Source organism: Notothenia rossii (assembly GCF_949606895.1).
Source record: "Notothenia rossii genome assembly, chromosome: 2".
In the NCBI taxonomy this organism is placed as follows: Eukaryota; Metazoa; Chordata; class Actinopteri; order Perciformes; family Nototheniidae; genus Notothenia; species Notothenia rossii.
The window spans coordinates 382070-402961 of record NC_136904.1 but is presented as its reverse complement, the minus strand read 5'-3'; the positions used below and the strand labels follow the sequence as shown (position 1 = coordinate 402961).

General features: G+C 43.7%; 2 protein-coding genes across 5 annotated transcripts in view; one reads left to right on the top strand and one right to left on the bottom strand.

Moving 5' to 3' along the window:
• The window catches only part of LOC307028495 (CCAAT/enhancer-binding protein alpha-like), a 3333-nt gene extending 2937 nt beyond the window's left edge, over positions 1–396 (bottom strand). For all 3 annotated transcript variants that reach the window (XM_079663565.1, XM_079663564.1, XM_079663566.1), the window contains exon 1: positions 1–396. This exon is cut by the window's left edge. In XM_079663565.1, coding sequence (XP_079519691.1) covers positions 1–107 — 107 coding nt within the window. In that variant the 5' untranslated portion in view covers positions 108–396.
• An 11600-nt stretch (positions 397–11996) lies between these two features.
• On the top strand, positions 11997–20358 carry LOC307028922 (CCAAT/enhancer-binding protein gamma-like). 2 transcript variants are annotated; one of them, XM_079664324.1, is made up of 3 exons: positions 11997–12152; positions 13736–13913; positions 18310–20358. In XM_079664324.1, the coding sequence occupies exon 3, from the start codon at positions 18336–18338 to the stop codon at positions 18621–18623; it is 288 nt and encodes a 95-aa protein (XP_079520450.1). In that variant the 5' UTR covers positions 11997–12152; positions 13736–13913; positions 18310–18335; the 3' UTR covers positions 18624–20358. The 2 variants fall into 2 exon arrangements, with proteins under 2 accessions (XP_079520450.1, XP_079520449.1); XM_079664323.1 differs by having other exon boundaries at positions 11998–12152; positions 18307–20358.
• Positions 20359–20892: the final 534 nt, after the last annotated feature.

Here is a 20892-nt window from a genome sequence, read left to right as displayed (position 1 = left end):
ACATCCGGGTCCCTGTAAGGGTTCTGAGAGGGAGGGGGCGGGTGCATCAGGGCGCGCGGGGCTTCGTATAGCTGAGACATCTCCATGGAAACACTAAAACCCGGCATGCATGGCGAAGAAGAAGAACTGCCGGGAGAATCCAGGGTGAGAGGGTCGGTTCTGGTCCTCAGGGTTCAGTTTGGAGAGGATCAGTTCTGGTCCTCAGTTTTAAAGAGGCTGGTTCTGGTCCTCAGTTTTAAAGAAGCTGGTTCTGGTCCTCAGTTTTAAAGAAGCTGGTTCTGGTCCTCAGTTTTAAAGAAGCTGGTTCTGATCCTTACGTTTTGAAAAGGCTCTTCAGACTCAGCAGGTTTCTCTCAGAGTCTGGATCCGCTGCAAACTGACTGGAGTCTGAGCTGTCAAACTCTGCTTATATACAAGAGGGAGGGGGCGGGACGCACACACACACACACACACACACACACACACACACACACACACACACACACACACACACACACACACACACACACACACACACACACACACATACACACACACACACACACACACACACACACACACACGCACTCACTCACTCACTCACACACACACACACACACACACACACACACACACACACACACACACACACACACACACACACACACACACACACACACACACACACAGAGACGTTGTGAAGCCTCTCACTGCGGACTCCGTTCAGACATCTCTTCCTCGTGTTGTAACCTTTCTGTAAAGCAAAGAGGAAAGTTAGATACGGAATCTGGAGGGGCAGCAGTCGGTTCGTAATGTGGCACATGTAAAATGCGCAGTTTCATATCTGGTTTGTTTCGGACTCCTAAACTCTGGTTTTACGCGCACTTTACGCGCGTCTCTCCGCTGTGATCGAGCAGGGCTTCATTGAGAAACGATCCAAATGAAACCCATGTTTTAAAAAGACTTAATTCTCCTATGAATTCCACATGCTGCTATGTACTGTAAGTGTGTGCATCTCTACAGGCTATATATCCATGTACTGTAAGTGTGTGTATCTCTACAGGCTATATATCCATGTACTGTGAGTGTGTGTATCTCTACAGGCTATATATCCATGTACTGTGAGTGTGTGTATCTCTACAGGCTATATATCCATGTACTGTGAGTGTGTGTATCTCTACAGGCTATATATCCATGTACTGTGAGTGTGTGCATCTCTACAGGCTATATATCCATGTACTGTGAGTGTGTGCATCTCTACAGGCTATATATCCATGTACTGTGAGTGTGTGCATCTCTACAGGCTATATATCCATGTACTGTAAGTGTGTGTATCTCTACAGGCTATATATCCATGTACTGTAAGTGTGTGTATCTCTACAGGCTATATATCCATGTACTGTGAGTGTGTGTATCTCTACAGGCTATATATCCATGTACTGTGAGTGTGTGTATCTCTACAGGTTATATATCCATGTACTGTGAGTGTGTGCATCTCTACAGGCTATATATCCATGTACTGTGAGTGTGTGCATCTCTACAGGCTATATATCCATGTACTGTGAGTGTGTGCATCTCTACAGGTGACGTTAGATCGACAGTTTGGTTTTATCTCCCGACAGACAGCCGTAAAGCAGCGGCTCGTATCAATGTGCAGGTTATTTATTTTATGACCATCTGCATTTATGAATCAATCGACTGAGATCTAAAGAGTCATCAGTGTGTCGTTATGACCGCGAGCAAAGGGCAACATGTTGAAGACAATGTGATCAGAAACAGGAGTGTGTGAAGAACAATGTGTCAGTCCGTGCAGAGAGCACACTCTACTCTGCCTTTTCAACACATTTCAATAAAACACCGTTTGGAATTCAACAGAATTAGAGACACAACAAAGTATTTAGACTTGTGTCCAAACGTGTTTTTGAAATCGCATTTTAACGCAATAAATCCTCCAAAAAGTCAGTTGCAATTCTGCAGTCCAAGATGATATTTAATCAGGTTTGACTTCGTGTCTGCTGCTGACACACACATCTCTTCAGACTCGTGACTCACTTAATCTGCAGCCCGCAGACTGGGAGATATGGGGGAGATATGGGGGAGATATGGGGGAGATATAGGGGAGAACCGGAGGAGAAATGGGGGAGAAATTGGAGAGATATGGGGGGGAAACGGGGGAGATATGGGGGGGAAATGGGGGAGAAACGGGGGAGAACTTGGAGAGAAGCGGGGATTTGAAGCCGGTTTTCCTGCATTCTGACCCGGACTCTGAGAGGACTGCAGCGCCCTCTGTTGGCTCAAACTCACATTATTTATTTATTTACTTCCTTAATTCATTCTGTTTTATTTTATTTATCATTTTATTTTCACCTCGTTGCTCTGGAACAAAGTGTCATCTCTTTCTTTGTTTGTTCTTAATTCTATCATCGGAGGAGTTTGTCTGAATGTGAGAAAGAAAGGTTTAGGAATAGAAAACAAAGACAACAACACACAGACATGTTCTGCATTTAGAGATCACATCAGTGGCGTAACAAGGTTGTGATTGGCCTCGGTGCAAATATTGTTTTGGTTACTTTGAAGACTGCGTGAACCGGTCAACGCCATTGCAGGGGCCCCTGGCCGGCTCTGGGACCCGGTGCACCGGCTGCACCGGCGATATCACACCACTGGATCACATGTTCTCCAGGTCCAACAGGAAAGAGCAGAAGGAAGACAAATAGTCAGGACTCAAGTCCTCAATTCTTGTACTGGAATAAAAGTAGAAGTACTCAGATCTTGTACTTGACTGACGTCTGTCCGTCCTGGGAGAGGGATCCCTCCTCTGTTGCTCTCCCTGAGGTTTCTCCCATGTTTCCCTTTAAAATGGGTTTTCTCTGGAAGTTTTTCCTTGTACGATGTGAGGGTCTAAGGACAGAGGGTCTGAGGACAGAGGGTCTAAGGACAGAGGGTGTCGTATTGTCATACTGATATTCTGTACAAACTGTGAAGTCCACTGAGACAAATGTAACATTTGTGATATTGGGCTATATAAATAAACATTGATTGATTGATTGATCTATTGATTGATTGTACTTGAGTAAAAGTAGAAGTACTCAGATCTTGTACTTGAGTAAAAGTAGAAGTACTCAGATCTTGTACTTGAGTAAAAGTAGAAGTACTCAGATCTTGTACTTGAGTAAAAGTAGAAGTACTCAGATCTTGTACTTGAGTAAAAGTAGAAGTACTCAGATCTTGTACTTGAGTAAAAATAGAAGTACTCAGGTCTTGTACTTGAGTGAAAGTAGAAGTACTCAGATCTTGTGCTTGAGTAAAAGTAGAAGTACTCAGATCTTGTACTTGAGTAAAAGTAGAAGTACTCAGATCTTGTACTTGAGTAAAAATAGAAGTACTCAGGTCTTGTACTTGAGTGAAAGTAGAAGTACTCAGATCTTGTACTTGAGTAAAAGTAGAAGTACTCAGATCTTGTACTTGAGTAAAAGTAGAAGTACTCGGATCTTGTACTTGAGTAAAAATAGAAGTAATCAGATCTTGTACTTGAGTAAAAGTAGAAGTACTCAGATCTTGTACTTGATTAAAAGTAGAAGTACTCGGATCTTGAGTAAAAGTAGAAGTACTCAGATCTTGTACTTGAGTAAAGGTAGAAGTACTCAGATCTAGTAATTGAGTAAAAGTAGAAGTACTCAGATCTTGTACTTGAGTAAAGGTAGAAGTACTCAGATCTAGTACTTGAGTAAAAGTAGAAGTACTCAGATCTTGTACTTGAGTAAAGGTAGAAGTACTCAGATATAGTAATTGAGTAAAAGTAGAAGTACTCAGATCTTGTACTTGAGTAAAGGTAGAAGTACTCAGATCTAGTACTTGAGTAAAAGTAGAAGTACTCAGATCTTGTAGTTTAGTAAAAGTAGAAGAACTCAGTTATTGTACTTGAGTAAAAGTAGAAGTACTCAGATCTTGTACTTGAGTAAAAGTAGAAGTACTCAGATCTTGAGTAAAAGTAGAAGTACTCAGATCTTGTACTTGAGTAAAGGTAGAAGTACTCAGATCTAGTACTTGAGTAAAAGTAGAAGTTCTCAGATCTTGTACTTGAGTAAAGGTAGAAGTACTCAGATCTAGTACTTGAGTAAAAGTAGAAGTACTCAGATCTTGTACTTGAGTAAAGGTAGAAGTACTCAGATCTAGTACTTGAGTAAAAGTAGAAGTACTCAGATCTTGTACTTGAGTAAAAGTAGAAGTATCAGAGTGTAGGAATACTCTGTTTCAGTAAAAGTCCTGCATTCAAAATGTTCCTCAAGTGAAAGTAGAAAAGTATTCTCATCAAAATATAGTGAAAGACAGTAAAAGTAGTCATTGTGCAGATTGGTCCATTTCAGAATAATAGATATGATATGTTTTATAATGATTGATCATGAAAGTGTTCTCAAAGCTGGTAAAGGTGCAGCTAGTTTGAATGACTTTGTATACTGCAGGGTAGCTGGTGGATTTACTCCAGGTGGAACTAAAGTCTGATTTAACACTTGATTAGATTTCACATCATTCATCCACATCTGAGAAGTAACTAAAGGGATTAAATACATGTAGTGAGTAGGAGTACACCATGTACCTCTGAACTGTAGAGTATAAATACACAGTAGCATAACATGGAAATACTCAAGTTAAGTACAAGTACCTGTAAATAGTCCTTAAATGCAGTACTTGAGTACTACCTAGTGACTTTACAGCACTGGCTTTGCGTCCGATTAGAATAATGATTAGATGTAATAGCCAAAGGAAAGTCTTCAGTCTGATTCAAACTATAATCAGTTCCTTTATTTATTCTCAGGGACTCTTCAGAAGGTCTTCGGGCTTCATTTCAGACGTTTCACATCCTTGGAGGAGTTCCAGCGTCCCTGAGGAAATATCATAATGCAGTTTCTGGATTTCACTAAGCTGGAGGAAGGTGAGAGAGACATGTTGGACAGACGTGTGACAAGAAGCTTACTGACGAAACAAGTCCTGATCAAACTGTCCTGAAGAGTCTCCGATGGTCCGGAAGAGTCTCCGATGGTCCTACAGAGTCTCCAATGGTCTCCAATGGTCCTGAAGAGTCTCCAAGAATCCTGAAGAGTCTCCAATGGTCTCTAATGGTCCTGAAGAGTCTCCAAGGGTCCTGAAGAGTCTCCAATGGTCTCTAATGGTCCTGAAGAGTCTCCAAGGGTCCTGAAGAGTCTCCAATGGTCTCCAATGGTCCTGAAGAGTCTCCGATGGTCCTACAGAGTCTCCAATGGTCTCTAATGGTCCTGAAGAGTCTCCAAGGGTCCTGAAGAGTCTCCAATGGTCTCCAATGTTCCTGAAGAGTCTCCGATGGTCCTACAGAGTCTCCAATGGTCTCTAATGGTCCTGAAGAGTCTCCAAGAGTCCTGAAGAGTCTCCAATGGTCTCTAATGGTCCTGAAGAGTCTCCAAGGGTCCTGAAGAGTCTCCAATGGTCTCCAATGGTCCTGAAGAGTTTCTGATGGTCCGGAAGAGTCTCCAATGGTCCTGACGAGTCTCCAATGGTCCTGAAGAGTCTCCAATGGTCTCCAATGGTGCTGAAGAGTCTCCAGTGGTCCTGAAGAGTCTCTGATGGTCCTGAAGAGTCTACAATTGTCCTGAAGAGTCTACAATGGTCCTGAAGAGTCTCTAATGGTCCTGAAGAGTCTCTGATGGTCCTGAAGAGTCTCCAATCTTCCTGACGAGTCTCCAATCGTCCTGACGAGTCTCCAATGGTCCTGAAGAGTCTCCAATGGTCCCCAATGGTGCTGAAGAGTCTCCAATGGTCCTGAAGAGTCTCTGATGGTCCTGAAGAGTCTCCAATGGTCCTGAAGAGTCTCTAATGGTCCTGAATAGTCTCTGATGGTCCTGAAGAGTCTCCAATCATCCTGACGAGTCTCCAATAGTCCTGACGAGTCTCCAATGGTCTCCAATGGTCCTGAAGAGTCTCTGATAGTCCTGAAGAGTCTCCAAAGGTCCTGAAAAGTCTCCAATGGTCTCCAATGGTCCTGAAGAGTCTCAAAGGGTTGTGAAGAGTCTCCAATGGTCTCCAATGGTCTCCAATGGTCCTGAAGATTCTCCAATGGTCTCCAATGATCCTGAAGATTCTCCAAGGGTCCTGAAAAGTCTCCAATGGTCTCCAATGGTCCTGACGAGTCTCCAATGGTCTCCAATGGTCCTGAAGAGTCTCCAAGGGTCCTGAAAAGTCTCCAATGGTCTCCAATGGTCCTGAAGAGTCTCCAAGGGTTATGAAGAGTCTCCAATGGTCTCCAATGGTCCTGAAGATTCTCCAAGGGTCCTGAAGAGTCTCCAATGGTCCTGAAGCATCTCCAATGGGGACCTTTGGCAGAAAACCTGATCTTAAAGAGGTCCTAACGATCCTTCCAGGAGTTCTATTGGTGTTCGGGAACGTTCAGCAGGTATTTGAAGATGTCTAAAGGGGGGGTCTGTAGATGTTCTGGTGTTCTCAGAGATCACTGAGGAGACATCTTTGAGAAGTTTGGGATCTTAGAAAGTTTGGAAAGTCCTTAAATCAGAACTTGATCTATCTCGGGATAATTGGGTGTTTTTACAGAAGGCAGTAAAGAGTTTTTAAAGAGTTTTTAAAGAGTGTTAGGGTTAGGGAGTTTTTAACGTTTGAACGGGAAACCGGAAATGGTTTTTTTCAGGTTCTTCTACTTATTGGAATGATAAAAAGGCTCAACAGATTTTAGTGTCAACAGATAATAGAGGAGAGCACACACTGTTTGACTTGGCTCACAGCGAGAGAGAGAGAGAGAGAGGGAGAGAGAGAGAGAGAGTGTGTGTGTGTGTGTGTGTGTGTGTGTGTGTGTGTGTGTGTGTGTGTGGGTGTGTGTGTGTGTGTGTGTGTGTGTGTGTGTGTGTGTGTGTGTGTGTGTGTGTGTGTGTGTGTGTGTGTGTGTGTGTGTATTTGTGTGTGTGTTAGGGGTGTAACGGTACACGTACCGAAATTATTCGTACACGTGTGTACCGAACGAATATAACGGAAAACGTACAAAATTGAGAACGTGAACAACTTCTTGGAAGTAATCTCAGGTGCTGCGTCGCAGCATTCAGAGAAATTTGCTCACTTTGGGTTCAACGCGTCATAGAGCGACCAAGTCATTTCATTGGACGAGAGGCATACTATGAGAGTTGGTCACAGGGATGTGTTCAAATGTAGTCAGTAATTTGAGGAACTGTGGAAATGGTGAATGCAGATAAAGCTGAGCTCTAAAATCCTCCAGCATCATCAAAGTCTCCGGTTTGGGAACATTTTGGTTTTGTAGTTACGTACAAGGATGACGGACAAAGACAGGTGGACTGAACCAAAGCTGTTTGTCGGCATTGTTCAACTAAAACTGGTTACACGGCTGGCAATACATCAAACTTGCACATTCATTTGAAAAGTCATCACCCGAACCTGAATATCACCGGTACCAAAAGAAAAAAGACTGAAGTGCAAACCCAACTCCCGCTAGCATTTAAGCCTCCACCACTCGCAACAAGTTCAGACCGAGCCAAAGCTATTACAAACGCCAAATCTCCTTATGTTGCCATGTTAGCAAAGCGCTACCTGGCTGCATCTGCTACCTCTGTCCCTAGAGAGGGTGTTCTCCACAGCAGGAGACATTGTTAGTGCCAGCACATCTGCTCTTTCAGCAAGCAATGTGGACAAGTTCATCTTTCTTAAAAAACATGAAAATACAATGAGAAGCAAGTCCTAATGTCAAACTGGCTGCTTAGGTACGAGTACAGTACAGTTCAAATATAGATTACTTCAGTTCATTGAAATGCTGCACCTTAATGTTTGCTTTATTATATTTTGTATTTATTTGAGTGAAAACATTATTCACAGTTTAATAATAATACAAAATATATATATATATGTTATGTTTTGTGATCATTTGTTCTGCTGTACCGAAAACGTACCGAACCAAAATGTTTGTGAACCGTTACACCTCTAGTGTTTGTGTGTGTGTGTTGTGACCTTTGACCTCTGACTGGTCACACACAGTTCTACATTTAGCTACTTTATCCTAGATTAAAACAAGTAAAGACAAAACTTTAAAGTTTAACCGATTTTTTCATTCTGTTCTCCTGCAGGAAACAAAATGTGAAGCACAACGGAGACAAGGGGACACTAAAGAGTGACGCACAGAGCTGGCAGACCAGGGGACACTAAAGAGTGACGCACACAGCTGGAGACCAGGGGACACTAAAGAGTGACGCACACAGCTGGAGACCAGGGGACACTAAAGAGTGACGCACACAGCTGGAGATTAGGGGACACTAAAGAGTGACGCACACAGCTGGAGACCAGGGGACACTAAAGAGTTACGCACACAGCTGGAGACCAGGGGACACTAAAGAGTGACGCACACAGATGGGAGACCAGGGTACACTAAAGAGTGACGCACACAGATGGAGACCAGGGGACACTAAAGAGTGACGCACACAGCTGGAGACCAGGGGACACTAAAGAGTGACGCACACAGCTGGAGACCAGGGGACACTAAAGAGTGACGCACACGGATGGGAGACCAGGGGACACTAAAGAGTGACGCACACAGCTGGAGACCAGGGGACACTAAAGTGTGACGCACACAGCTGGAGACCAGGGGACACTAAAGAGTGACGCACACGGATGGGAGACCAGGGGACACTAAAGAGTGACGCACACAGCTGGAGACCAGGGGACACTAAAGAGTGACGCACATAGCTGGGAGACAAGGGGACGCTAAAGAGGGACGCACACAGCTGGAGACCAGGGGACACTAAAGAGTGACGCACACAGCTGGGAGACCAGGGGACACTAAAGAGTGACGCACACAGCTGGAGACAAGGGGACACTAAAGAGTGATGCACACAGCTGGAGACTAGGGGACACTAAAGAGTGACGCACACAGCTGGAGACCAGGGGACACTAAAGAGTGACGCACACAGCTGGAGACCAGGGGACACTAAAGAGTGACGCACACAGATGGGAGACCAGGGGACACTAAAGAGTGACGCACACAGCTGGAGACCAGGGGACACTAAAGAGTGACGCACACAGCTGGAGACCAGGGGACACTAAAGAGTGACGCACACAGATGGGAGACCAGGGGACACTAAAGAGTGACGCACACAGCTGGAGACCAGGGGACACTAAAGAGTGACGCACACAGCTGGAGACCAGGGGACACTAAAGAGTGACGCACACAGCTGGGAGACCAGGGGACGCTAAAGAGTGACGCACACAGCTGAGAGACCAGGGGACACTAAAGAGTGACGCACACAGCTGGAGACCAGGGGACACTAAAGAGTGACGCACACAGCTGGGAGACCAGGGGACACTAAAGAGTGACGCACACAGCTGGGAGACCAGGGGACACTAAAGAGTGACGCACACAGCTGGAGACCAGGGGACACTAAAGAGTGACGCACACAGCTGGAGACCAGGGGACACTAAAGAGTGACGCACACAGCTGGGAGACCAGGGGACACTAAAGAGTGACGCACACAGCTGGAGACCAGGGGACACTAAAGAGTGACGCACACAGCTGGAGACCAGGGGACACTAAAGAGTGACGCACATAGCTGGGAGACAAGGGGACGCTAAAGAGTGACGCACACAGCTGGAGACCAGGGGACACTAAAGAGTGACGCACACAGCTGGAGACCAGGGGACACTAAAGAGTGACGCACACAGCATTCCACTATAGTTCTTCAAATCTTTATTCTTTCTCTTCTTCTTATTATTTCAACCAATACTTTGCCGTCCGATAACTTCAGTTTACTTTCAGCTACAGAAACCATTCAAATATCAAAAATGTTCAGCCTGTTCAGCAATCGATGGGAAACTTCAAACTTTTTCAAAATATTTTATACTTTTTGAAATATTCAGCTTTTTTAATCCTCTTGTACTACACCTAGAGCACCTTCAGCTACCTTCAGAGCTATTACAATCTTCTTCAGATTTTTGATATCTTTTACGCTTTTTGACTCATCAACGTTTACGTTTTGGTACATGTTCAGGCTGTTTTAGATTCAGGGCTAGAGTGCGTGACATCATCACTTAGACTTAGAGTGTAGAGAGTCTTACAAATCTTCAGAAAACACATTTTAAAACTGCTCTCAGAGCCAAAATATACTCTCTATTCAAATCATTTCAAAAGATTTCAGGAGCATAATTAGTATGGCCTGCTCAATTGCCTTCATCATATCAAACGGACCCACCGTTCTGGCCCAATAGTGATCTGAGTGACAAAAAGTCCACCTAGCTTCAAATAGACTCCCATGTTAAATTAGTCCGGAACTTTCTTCAGAACAGAGAGAAGTAAACTTTAGACAAACTGCTCCCATCTTCACATTTCACACAAAAAAAACCAAAAAACCAACATATTTCAGTTCATTGGGGTTCCCTGATGCTCATGGTTTGCTCATTATTATTTTTTTAATAGGAGCCATAGTTTTTGAACGGGTGGCAAAATTGTCAGATATACTCCTCAATGCATTCTTAATGGGACTCAGTTCTGCAGTTGGTAACCATGGTGTTGCTGGGCAGATTGGGTCCACACACCTGAGTGACATCATATAATCAGAGCAGACACGCCCACAGACAGACTGGTACACACGCACACACACACACACACACACACACACACACACACACACACACACACACACACACACACACACACACACACACACACACACACACACACACACACACACACACACACACAGGCCAAAGGCCTTTGCCCACCTAACCATTGTTTTTATGGGTGAACCTCCCATTGATTGATGTCAGACATCTCATTTCGTTTTTCTACACCTCACACTCTCCAAAAGCACACACCCCTTCAAAAGAAAAGCCCTATAGATGTAATGCTACTTGAACTCATACTACTACGTACATCTGATATTTAACTCCTTCAGCCTACTTTCAGCTGCACAAACTATTCAACTATTAACTTATGCAGCTATTTCAGGACAATGAGGCTATACATGTTGTTGTTTATACCTTTTTAAACCTTTTCTTTGAAATATTAAGCTTCTTCACTATTTGTCCTCCTCTTCCAGTTTAACATTTCACTTTCAAGTTTCCAACAAAGTCATTGCAATGCATTTGAGCTGTAACCATTTTGTATGAAAGCATGTCATACTAATTATTAGTAGTCATATACAAATATATAATGTGTTTTTCTTTAATAAAACACGTGTTTAAAGTGTATTCAGTGCATACATGATGACACGTTACACGTTATAATATATCATAAGACAATCAGTTTTTACAGGTCCGTTCATTATAAATAAGCAGGACAAATTTGGTGTTATCTGTATATAATTACACAGCACTAACAGCTCAGAAACACTGTGTTATTTGTATAAAATTACACAGCAGTAACGGCTCAGAAACACTGTGTTTTTTGTATATAATTACACAGCAGTAACGGCTCAGAAGCACTGTGTTTTTTGTATATAATTACACAGCAGTAACAGCTCAGAAACACTGTGTTTTTTGTATATAATTACACAGCAGTAACAGCTCAGAAACACTGTGTTTTTTGTATATAATTACACAGCAGTAACGGCTCAGAAACACTGTGTTTTTTGTATATAATTACACAGCAGTAACGGCTCAGAAACACTGTGTTTTTGTATATAATTACACAGCAGTAACGGGTCAGAAAAACTGTGTTTTTTGTATATAATTACACAGCAGTAACGGGTCAGAAAAACTGTGTTTTTTGTATTTAATTACACAGTACTAACGGCTCAGAAACATCGTGTTTAATGAGTAGTTTCGGTGTGATTGGCTGTCGTTATTAGAGATGAAGTCATGCGTGGAGGAACTAATTTCACCTCACATTACATAAACAAGTCCAACAGAATACGCCCTCCCCTATTGGTGGATCCAGCTGTCAATCACAGAGTGCATTGCATCACTCTGCCGCACACTCGCCTGTGATTGGCCTAACCACTCGCTCGCCCCCGCCTTCTCACCTCTGATTGGCTGATACGGGAAATTGCCCTACATGGTGATAGATATTTCGCAATACTCTCCTCTCCATGTTCCAAACAAACACACTCAGAGACTAACAGAGACGGGATTTAACTCTCTTTTATACGGTAAATCTTTCCCTTTTGACGAATGGTCGACTCTACCGCCGCCCCCTAAAGGTAAGCCGTGTTTTAAATGTATATTTAGGACAGAGAAACTGAGAAAACAGTGAGGTTTCGAGGCTTGTTAGCATCGGGAGCTAACAGGCTAAACGGGTAGTGAACGCCTCGACGGAGGAAACAGAAAACAAAGGTTGATTTGTGATTAAAATGCAACTAAAACACTAATTATGGTTTGTTTTCTGAGTGTTTGTGACTAATTTAGTGAGTGACAGGTGAGTGAATGATCTGCTAGCTGCTTCCTGGAAACAGAAAGTTGAGAAAAGTGATAATAATCATGCAAATAATAATAAAAAAGCTTTAAAGTGTGTTAAAAACAAGGCAAACATCTCATATAGAACAGATTTGACTTGCATTATAACACCGGGACATAACAGTGTCATAGTTTAGAGACACAGCAGGTAAAAGGTGTGTTAATAAAACAATACAATAATATTAATAGTCCCAAAAAAATAAAAACCCAAATAATATAATAATAATAATAAAATAAATAAATACTAAATAACTAATAAGACTAATACAGGTCAAAAATATTAAAAGGGAATATCTCTAATAAAATGGTAAATAAAGAATACAAGTGAAAACCTTTACAAATACATCCAACAATATATATATATATATAACAAAGATTAAAATATGTTTTATAAAAAGCTAATTTAATAAATGTAAAGACGTGTTCCTTTGGATGAAACCCAGGATAATATTTATATTTTAAGTCTCTTTTTAAAGCTGTGATTTTAGCCTCATGTTTCCTCCGGAGTTCCCCTTCAAACAGCGATGATGCAACACCAGGCAACAGCTCTGTTTCCACCCGGAGCGCTTTCCGCTGCGCACACCGCTGCATGGCAACCGATAGCAACGCCTCGACCAATCAGCGCGGCTAATAAACCAACCAAAGCGGCGTTCATAATAAAACCGCGAGATATTTATCAACTAATCAGCGCGTCGGAGTAAAAACAGGTCACAGAGCGAGGTGTTTACAGATCACACATTATGGGTTTTATCTCTGGAAATACTTGTTTTTTAAATTATAAAAAATGTAAACAAGAGCTGCAAATATTAGAGGATTTATTTGGCTGTTTTTAATATTTATTTGAATGCAAAACAAAGTTATTCTGTCATATAATTTCTCATTGGTGCTTTGTATTAGCCCTACCTGTACACTCACACCTGGGTTTATTGATATTTGTCTAGGCCTGTTTACCTGTTGTCCCTGAACATCAGATATTTTCTACGTATTTGTATTTAAATGTTCTTCTATGGAGCTTCATTTTTGATTATATTTCATAATGTTTTTCTATTCAGTTTCTATTTTAATTCTGATTTATTTCACATACTTGTATAATATTTAATCATAATTCTCTTCCAATCAGCTTTCATTTAAACAAAAGAATATTAAGATTTTTTATTTCGTATGTACTATAATATTATTTCCTTTGTATTCATATTTTAATAACATTTTAATTCCATTTCTCTTCCAAGCCACTTTCATACTAACTCAGAAATTGCAGTATTTCCCATATTCCATTATCATTGTCTAATTGGATGTTTATTGACGGTAACCTTACCTTCTCTCCCTCCAGGCTCTACACAGGTGAACTCCTCCTAATTCACTGCACACAGAGGGACTCGAACCGTTGCATTCGAAGGCAACACACCACTAAGCCGGCTGTCCCAGGCGAAAACAAACAGCCTCGACCAATCGGCATCCAGCGTGAGCGTGATCCAGAGACAGACCCCCTACATCCCCCCCAGCAGGAGGTAAGACCTGCCAATCAACCAACCAGAGCGCTGCTGATAATTAACCACGGAATATTAATCATCACCAATCATTACATTTCATCTAGCTGAGGCTTTTATCCAAGGAGACGTTCAATGAGTGCAAAGACCTGTCCCTTTCCTTCCATCGCGACCGGTGGCTATGTTCCATCCTTTTAATCATTTGCCTGTGAAAGAGAGGGAAAGAAGAGATTCAGAAAGCTCAGTAGAAGAGGCACTCGCTGCAAAGTCAATTTAAAGGTCCCCGATTATCACTATCACAACATTATTATGTCTTCTCTACATCACCATGTGTCCCCGGTGTGTCCCCGGTGTGTCCCCGGTGTGTCAGGAGACTCACTAAGTGATGTCTTCTCTACATCACCATGTGTCCCCGGTGTGTCCCCGGTGTGTCCGGAGACTCACTAAGTGATGTCTTCTCTACATCACCATGTGTCCCCGGTGTGTCAGGAGACTCACTAAGTGATGTCTTCTCTCCATCACCATGTGTCCCCGGTGTGTCCCCGGTGTGTCAGGAGACTCACTAAGTGATGTCTTCTCTACATCACCATGTGTCCCCGGTGTGTCAGGAGACTCACTAAGTGATGTCTTCTCTACATCACCATGTGTCCCCGGTGTGTCCCCGGTGTGTCAGGAGACTCACTAAGTGATGTCTTCTCTACATCACCATGTGTCCCCGGTGTGTCCCCGGTGTGTCAGGAGACTCACTAAGTGATGTCTTCTCTACATCACCATGTGTCCCCGGTGTGTCAAGAGACTCACAAAGTGATGTCTTCTCTACATCACCATGTGTCCCCGGTGTGTCCCCGGTGTGTCAGGAGACTCACTAAGTGATGTCTTCTCTACATCACCATGTGTCCCCGGTGTGTCAGGAGACTCACAAAGTGATGTCTTCTCTACATCACCATGTGTCCCCGGTGTGTCAGGAGACTCACTAAGTGATGTCTTCTCTCCATCACCATGTGTCCCCGGTGTGTCAGGAGACTCACTAAGTGATGTCTTCTCTACATCACCATGTGTCCCCGGTGTGTCAGGAGACTCACTAAGTGATGTCTTCTCTCCATCACCATGTGTCCCCGGTGTCCCCCCGTGTGTCAGGAGACTCACTAAGTGATGTCTTCTCTACATCACCATGTGTCCCCGGTTTGTCAGGAGACTCACTAAGTGATGTCTTCTCTACATCACCATGTGTCCCCGGTGTGTCAGGAGACTCACTAAGTGATGTCTTCTCTCCATCACCATGTGTCCCCGGTGTGTCAGGAGAGTCACTAAGTGATGTCTTCTCTCCATCACCATGTGTCCCCGGTGTGTCAAGAGACTCACAAAGTGATGTCTTCTCTACATCACCATGTGTCCCCGGTGTGTCAGGAGACTCACTAAGTGATGTCTTCTCTACATCACCATGTGTCCCCGGTGTGTCAGGAGACTCACAAAGTGATTTCTTCTCTACATCACCATGTGTCCCCGGTGTGTCAGGAGACTCACTAAGTGATGTCTTCTCTCCATCACCATGTGTCCCCGGTGTGTCCCCGGTGTGTCAGGAGACTCACTAAGTGATGTCTTCTCTACATCACCATGTGTCCCCGGTGTGTCAAGAGACTCACTAAGTGATGTCTTCTCTACATCACCATGTGTCCCCGGTGTGTCAGGAGACTCACTAAGTGATGTCTTCTCTACATCACCATGTGTCCCCGGTGTGTCAGGAGACTCACTAAGTGATGTCTTCTCTACATCACCATGTGTCCCCGGTGTGTCCCCGGTGTGTCAGGAGACTCACTAAGTGATGTCTTCTCTACATCACCATGTGTCCCCGGTGTGTCAGGAGACTCACTAAGTGATGTCTTCTCTACATCACCATGTGTCCCCGGTGTGTCAGGAGACTCACTAAGTGATGTCTTCTCTACATCACCATGTGTCCCCGGTTTGTCAGGAGACTCACTAAGTGATGTCTTCTCTCCATCACCATGTGTCCCCGTGTGTGTCAGGAGACTCACTAAGTGATGTCTTCTCTACATCACCATGTGTCCCCGGTGTGTCAGGAGACTCACTAATTGATGTCTTCTCTACATCACCATGTGTCCCCGGTGTGTCAGGAGACTCACTAAGTGATGTCTTCTCTACATCACCATGTGTCCCCGGTGTGTCCCCGGTGTGTCAGGAGACTCACTAAGTGATGTCTTCTCTCCATCACCATGTGTCCCCGGTGTGTCAGGAGACTCACTAAGTGATGTCTTCTCTACATCACCATGTGTCCCCGGTTTGTCAGGAGACTCACTAAGGGATGTCTTCTCTCCATCACCATGTGTCCCCGGTGTGTCCCCGGTGTGTCAGGAGACTCACTAAGTGATGTCTTCTCTACATCACCATGTGTCCCCGGTGTGTCAGGAGACTCACTAAGTGATGTCTTCTCTACATCACCATGTGTCCCCGGTGTGTCAGGAGACTCACTAATTGATGTCTTCTCTCCATCACCATGTGTCCCCGGTGTGTCAGGAGACTCACTAAGTGATGTCTTCTCTACATCACCATGTGTCCCCGGTGTGTCAGGAGACTCACTAAGTGATGTCTTCTCTCCATCACCATCTGTCCCCGGTGTGTCAGGAGACTCACTAATTGATGTCTTCTCTCCATCACCATGTGTCCCCGGTGTGTCAGGAGAGTCACTAAGTCATGTCTTCTCTACATCACCATGTGTCCCCGGTGTGTCAGGAGACTCACTAAGTGATGTCTTCTCTACATCACCATGTGTCCCCGGTGTGTCAGGAGACTCACTAAGTGATGTCTTCTCTACATCACCATGTGTCCCCAGTGTGTCCCCGGTGTGTCAGGAGACTCACTAAGTGATGTCTTCTCTACTTCACCATGTGTCCCCAGTGTGTCCCCGGTGTGTCAGGAGACTCACTAAGTGATGTCTTCTCTACTTCACCATGTGTCCCCAGTGTGTCCCCGGTGTGTCAGGAGACTCACTAAGTGATGTCTTCTCTACTTCTCCATTAGGGCTGCAACAAACGACTCATTTGATAATCGATGAATGAATCGATGAATGAAACGATGAACGGAGTATCACTGTCTCGCACAATTTCTCAAACGCTCTGATTTAGCCATCAACTTTTAGATTTAGCTTGAGGTTGTTTATGTGGAAACTAACAATGAAGACAATAAAGATGAATACTTGATTCAAAAATACATATATTATTAAAAAGTGGTTGCTCAATTAATCATATTTTAATCGCAATTACGATTATGGCTTGCAACGATTACGAAAACAACGTAATCGAAATTAAACGATTTAAAAAATATATAAATATTATAACTTTTTTTTTTTTTCAAATACATTTTTCCATGATTGTTTTTCAGTTGAACTAAACTTAGTGCAGGCAATCAACTGCTAAAAACATACTGTTCACTTGTTCTTTTCTCCAATAAACTGATGTTTTCAAAGTAAGTCGTGATATCAATTATTGACCCAAATAATCGAGATTATGATTTTTGCCATAATCGAGCAGCGCTATTATTAAATTAACTAAACAAATTGTGAACAAAACTAAAATGGCTTTTTATTTAAATTTAATATATAATATTTCACATCAAAAGAAACAACAATGTTTTAAGAAATGGTATTAAATAATGTGATGACAGAACTGTAAACAGAATAGCTGAAACTTTAACAAACTAAATAACTCAGTTACCTCTAATCATTAACCCATGTTTGTATCATGTAGTTAACTCCGTGTGTTGCTGCTAGCATACATAACACCTGACGTGGAAACGTTACTCGTGGACGGGGCTACAGAGCTTCTAGAAAGACAGTGGAACCCGGTGCATTCCTCCGTCTGGATGTGGTGCGCTAAATGTTTAGACAAAGTGCTCGTGTTCCCGCCCTCACATGATCAACTCTCTCGGCAACGAGCATTGTCCACCTCAAGACGGGTAACATGTAACCACACCTTGGAGCGCTTCTCTCCGCCATCTCCTCCGTGTGTTGCTGCATGTAGCAGCTGCGTGTAAACTGCCCCGCCCCCCCGCACACAGACGGAGAGAGAGATCTGGTCTGGATTGGAAAGGTTGAAAAGACACACATTTGTCTTGTTGCATGTTAGAAACGAGTTGGCGACACTAAGACTGTGATGTAATGTTTTTGTAGCAATAATACATGACGTATATTTTTAAATGTCTCCAGTACCGATAAAAAGAGCAATAACGTTGGAGCTTAACGGCGCGTAAAACACACGTGAGGACGTCACCAACGAATCGACGACTGAATTAGTTGGCAACTAATTTGGTCATCGATTTGAATCGAGTCGATTAGTTGTTGCACCCCTAATCACCATGTGTCCTCGGTGTTGATCTAACCATAAGCTCCTCTCCCCCCCAGCAGGAGGTAAGCCCCGCCCCCCTGTCAGGATGAAGAAGCCCTCGGCGGAAAAGGACAGCGACGAGTACCGTCACCGCAGAGAGAGGAACAACCTGGCGGTGAAGAAGAGCCGCCAGAGGTCCAAGCAGAAAGCCGTGGACACTCAGCAGAGAGTGAACGAGCTGAAGGAGGAGAACGAGAGGCTGGAGGCTAAGATCAAGCTGCTGAGCAAAGAGCTGAGCGTCCTGAAGGATCTCTTCCTGGAGCACGCCCACAACCTGGCCGACGGGGGGCAAGCGCCCGCCAACAGGGAGGGGGACTCAGCCAATGGGCAGTGAGAACATTCAGCCAATGGGGAGAGAGCAGGGGCTACAGGGACCATTTCTGCAAGATTCTTATTCTTCTTTTTCTACTGCGGGCTTCTGTAAGATAATCAATGAATAACTTTGTTAGAGAGCAGAGCAGGAGGAACATTCAGCCAATGGGCAGTGAGAGGGAGGAGCCAATGGAGAGAGAGCAGGAAGAACATTCAGCCAATGGGGAGAGAGAGAGCTACAGGGACGATTTCTGCACTAAACTTTTCTTTTGAGATCTTTTTCTACGTTTTGCGGGCTTCTTCTGTCATAGATCCCCATGATGGACTCGTTAGGGGGGGGCGGGGCTCTACCTGGCTCCCTCCCCAACGAGCCAATGGGCAGTGAGCGGGAGGAGCCAATGGGAGGAGAGCAGGAGGAACATTCAGCCAATGGAGAGAGAGAGCAGGGGCTACAGGGACGATTTCTGCTGCACAACACTTTTGAGACCTCGTTAGAGAGCGGTGTTGCTCCCCTGCCGGCCAATGGGATGTCTCCGTGGGACGCGGGATTTGTACTGCAGAATATTCAGAGGAATACGTCTGAATTAACGAGATTAAAATGTTCTGATCCGAGAAATGAAAGTGGGAAAACTACAAGGAAAATGCTAAATGATCTGAGATTACGTTTTTTTAAGTTAATTTGTGTTTTTTTCTTGTAAAAAACACTATAAATATATTAAACTTTATTCTCTAAGATTCTAAATTAAGCTCTTCCTGCTTCCTCTCCAACCGGATGTCTCCATGGTGGTTCAACCAGCCAATGGGATGTCTCCATGGTGGTTCAACCAGCCAATGGGATGTCTCCGTGGTGGTTCAACCAGCCAATGGGATGTCTCCGTGGTGGTTCAACCAGCCAATGGGATGTCTCCGTGGTGGTTCAACCAGCCAATGGGATGTCTCCGTGGTGGTTCTTCTGCTGCTGCTTCCTCTCCAACCAGCCAATGGGATGTCTCCGTTGGCTTTTGGATGATACGTTTTGTACAGAGAGAATCTTCCGATATCCCAGAAATCAAAGTGTGAAATCTACAAGAAAAATGCACAAGTTATCTGAGAAGAAGACGAGACTAAAAGCCTTTTTATTTGTGTTTTCTTTGTCAATTTGTGTTTTTTCTCTGTAAAAAAACCGCCAGAAAAATATTCAAATGTTTTCCGTAAAATGCAAGAATGATCTGAGATCAAGTCGAGAAAGATCCGTTTGTTTTATTTGATTGTCAATGTGTTTTTCTCTTTATTCTCTAAAATTGTAAATGAATCCAAAAGAATAATATAATTGTTTCTTATCAATGTGTTTTTTAAATCTGAAACGACCACTTTGAGGCGGTAGGACTCCTTCCTGCACCTCTCCATGCTCCTCTGTTGCTTTCACTTCTTAAGCATGTTTGATTCATAATGTCCTTAAGGAGGGTTCCACGGGGTGAAGAAACACTCCAGCTCTTTTTAAAACCAGGAAAACATTACATCTCACAGAATATCTGACATCATTTCCCCGCCTTCATATTGAACCCATAAAGCCCTGTTTTCAACAAGGTCTTGTTTGTTTTTCAAAAGCTGGAAACGTTTGGGTTGAAAAACGGAATTGAACTACTATAATTTATTGAAACAGTCCCATTGTTGAAAGTGTGTGTGATTGGAGGAGAGGAGCGTCTGTAAATGTGTTTTTAATGTTCTCTACATGTCGGTGTTTCTGTGGTGATTAAAGAGTCTATTTATACTAAAAACACTTTTCCTTTACCTTCTGGCTCCGAATCCACGTTATGACACACAGAGGTCCCGCCTCCCGCCCCTCAGCCAACCACGTGCAAGGTGTTGCAGCGCTAGCCAATAGGAGCGCGAGTGATGCCACTATGTTCCGGAACACGGGGATTTTAGCCTCTGCCGACCATTGACATGCAGAAAGAGGAATAGGACCCTCTCTAAAGTTCACACACATCAGGAAATAATGAGTTCAAATCGGTTTCATCCTCCCGCTCTCATCAGAGGTCTTTATAAATAACGATACTGGATTTAATCCAACATTTTGATCAGTTAAAGGAAGTCAGACTGAGCTGTTATTCATCTATTAATCATTTGGGAACAACACCCAATAGTTTATTCAGTAAACACAGGTTCACCTGGCGAGACGGGGTGAGCCAAAGACCACCAGCCACAGGTTCACCTGCCGAGACGGGGTGAGCCAAAGACCACCAGCTACAGGTTCACCTGGCGAGACGGGGTGAGCCAAAGACCACCAGCCACAGGTTCACCTGCCGAGA

Coding starts and splice junctions, on each gene's coding strand:
- LOC307028922 (XM_079664324.1), top strand. CDS start 18,336: ATGAAGAAGCCCTCGGCGGAAAAGGACAGCGACGAGTACCGTCACCGC.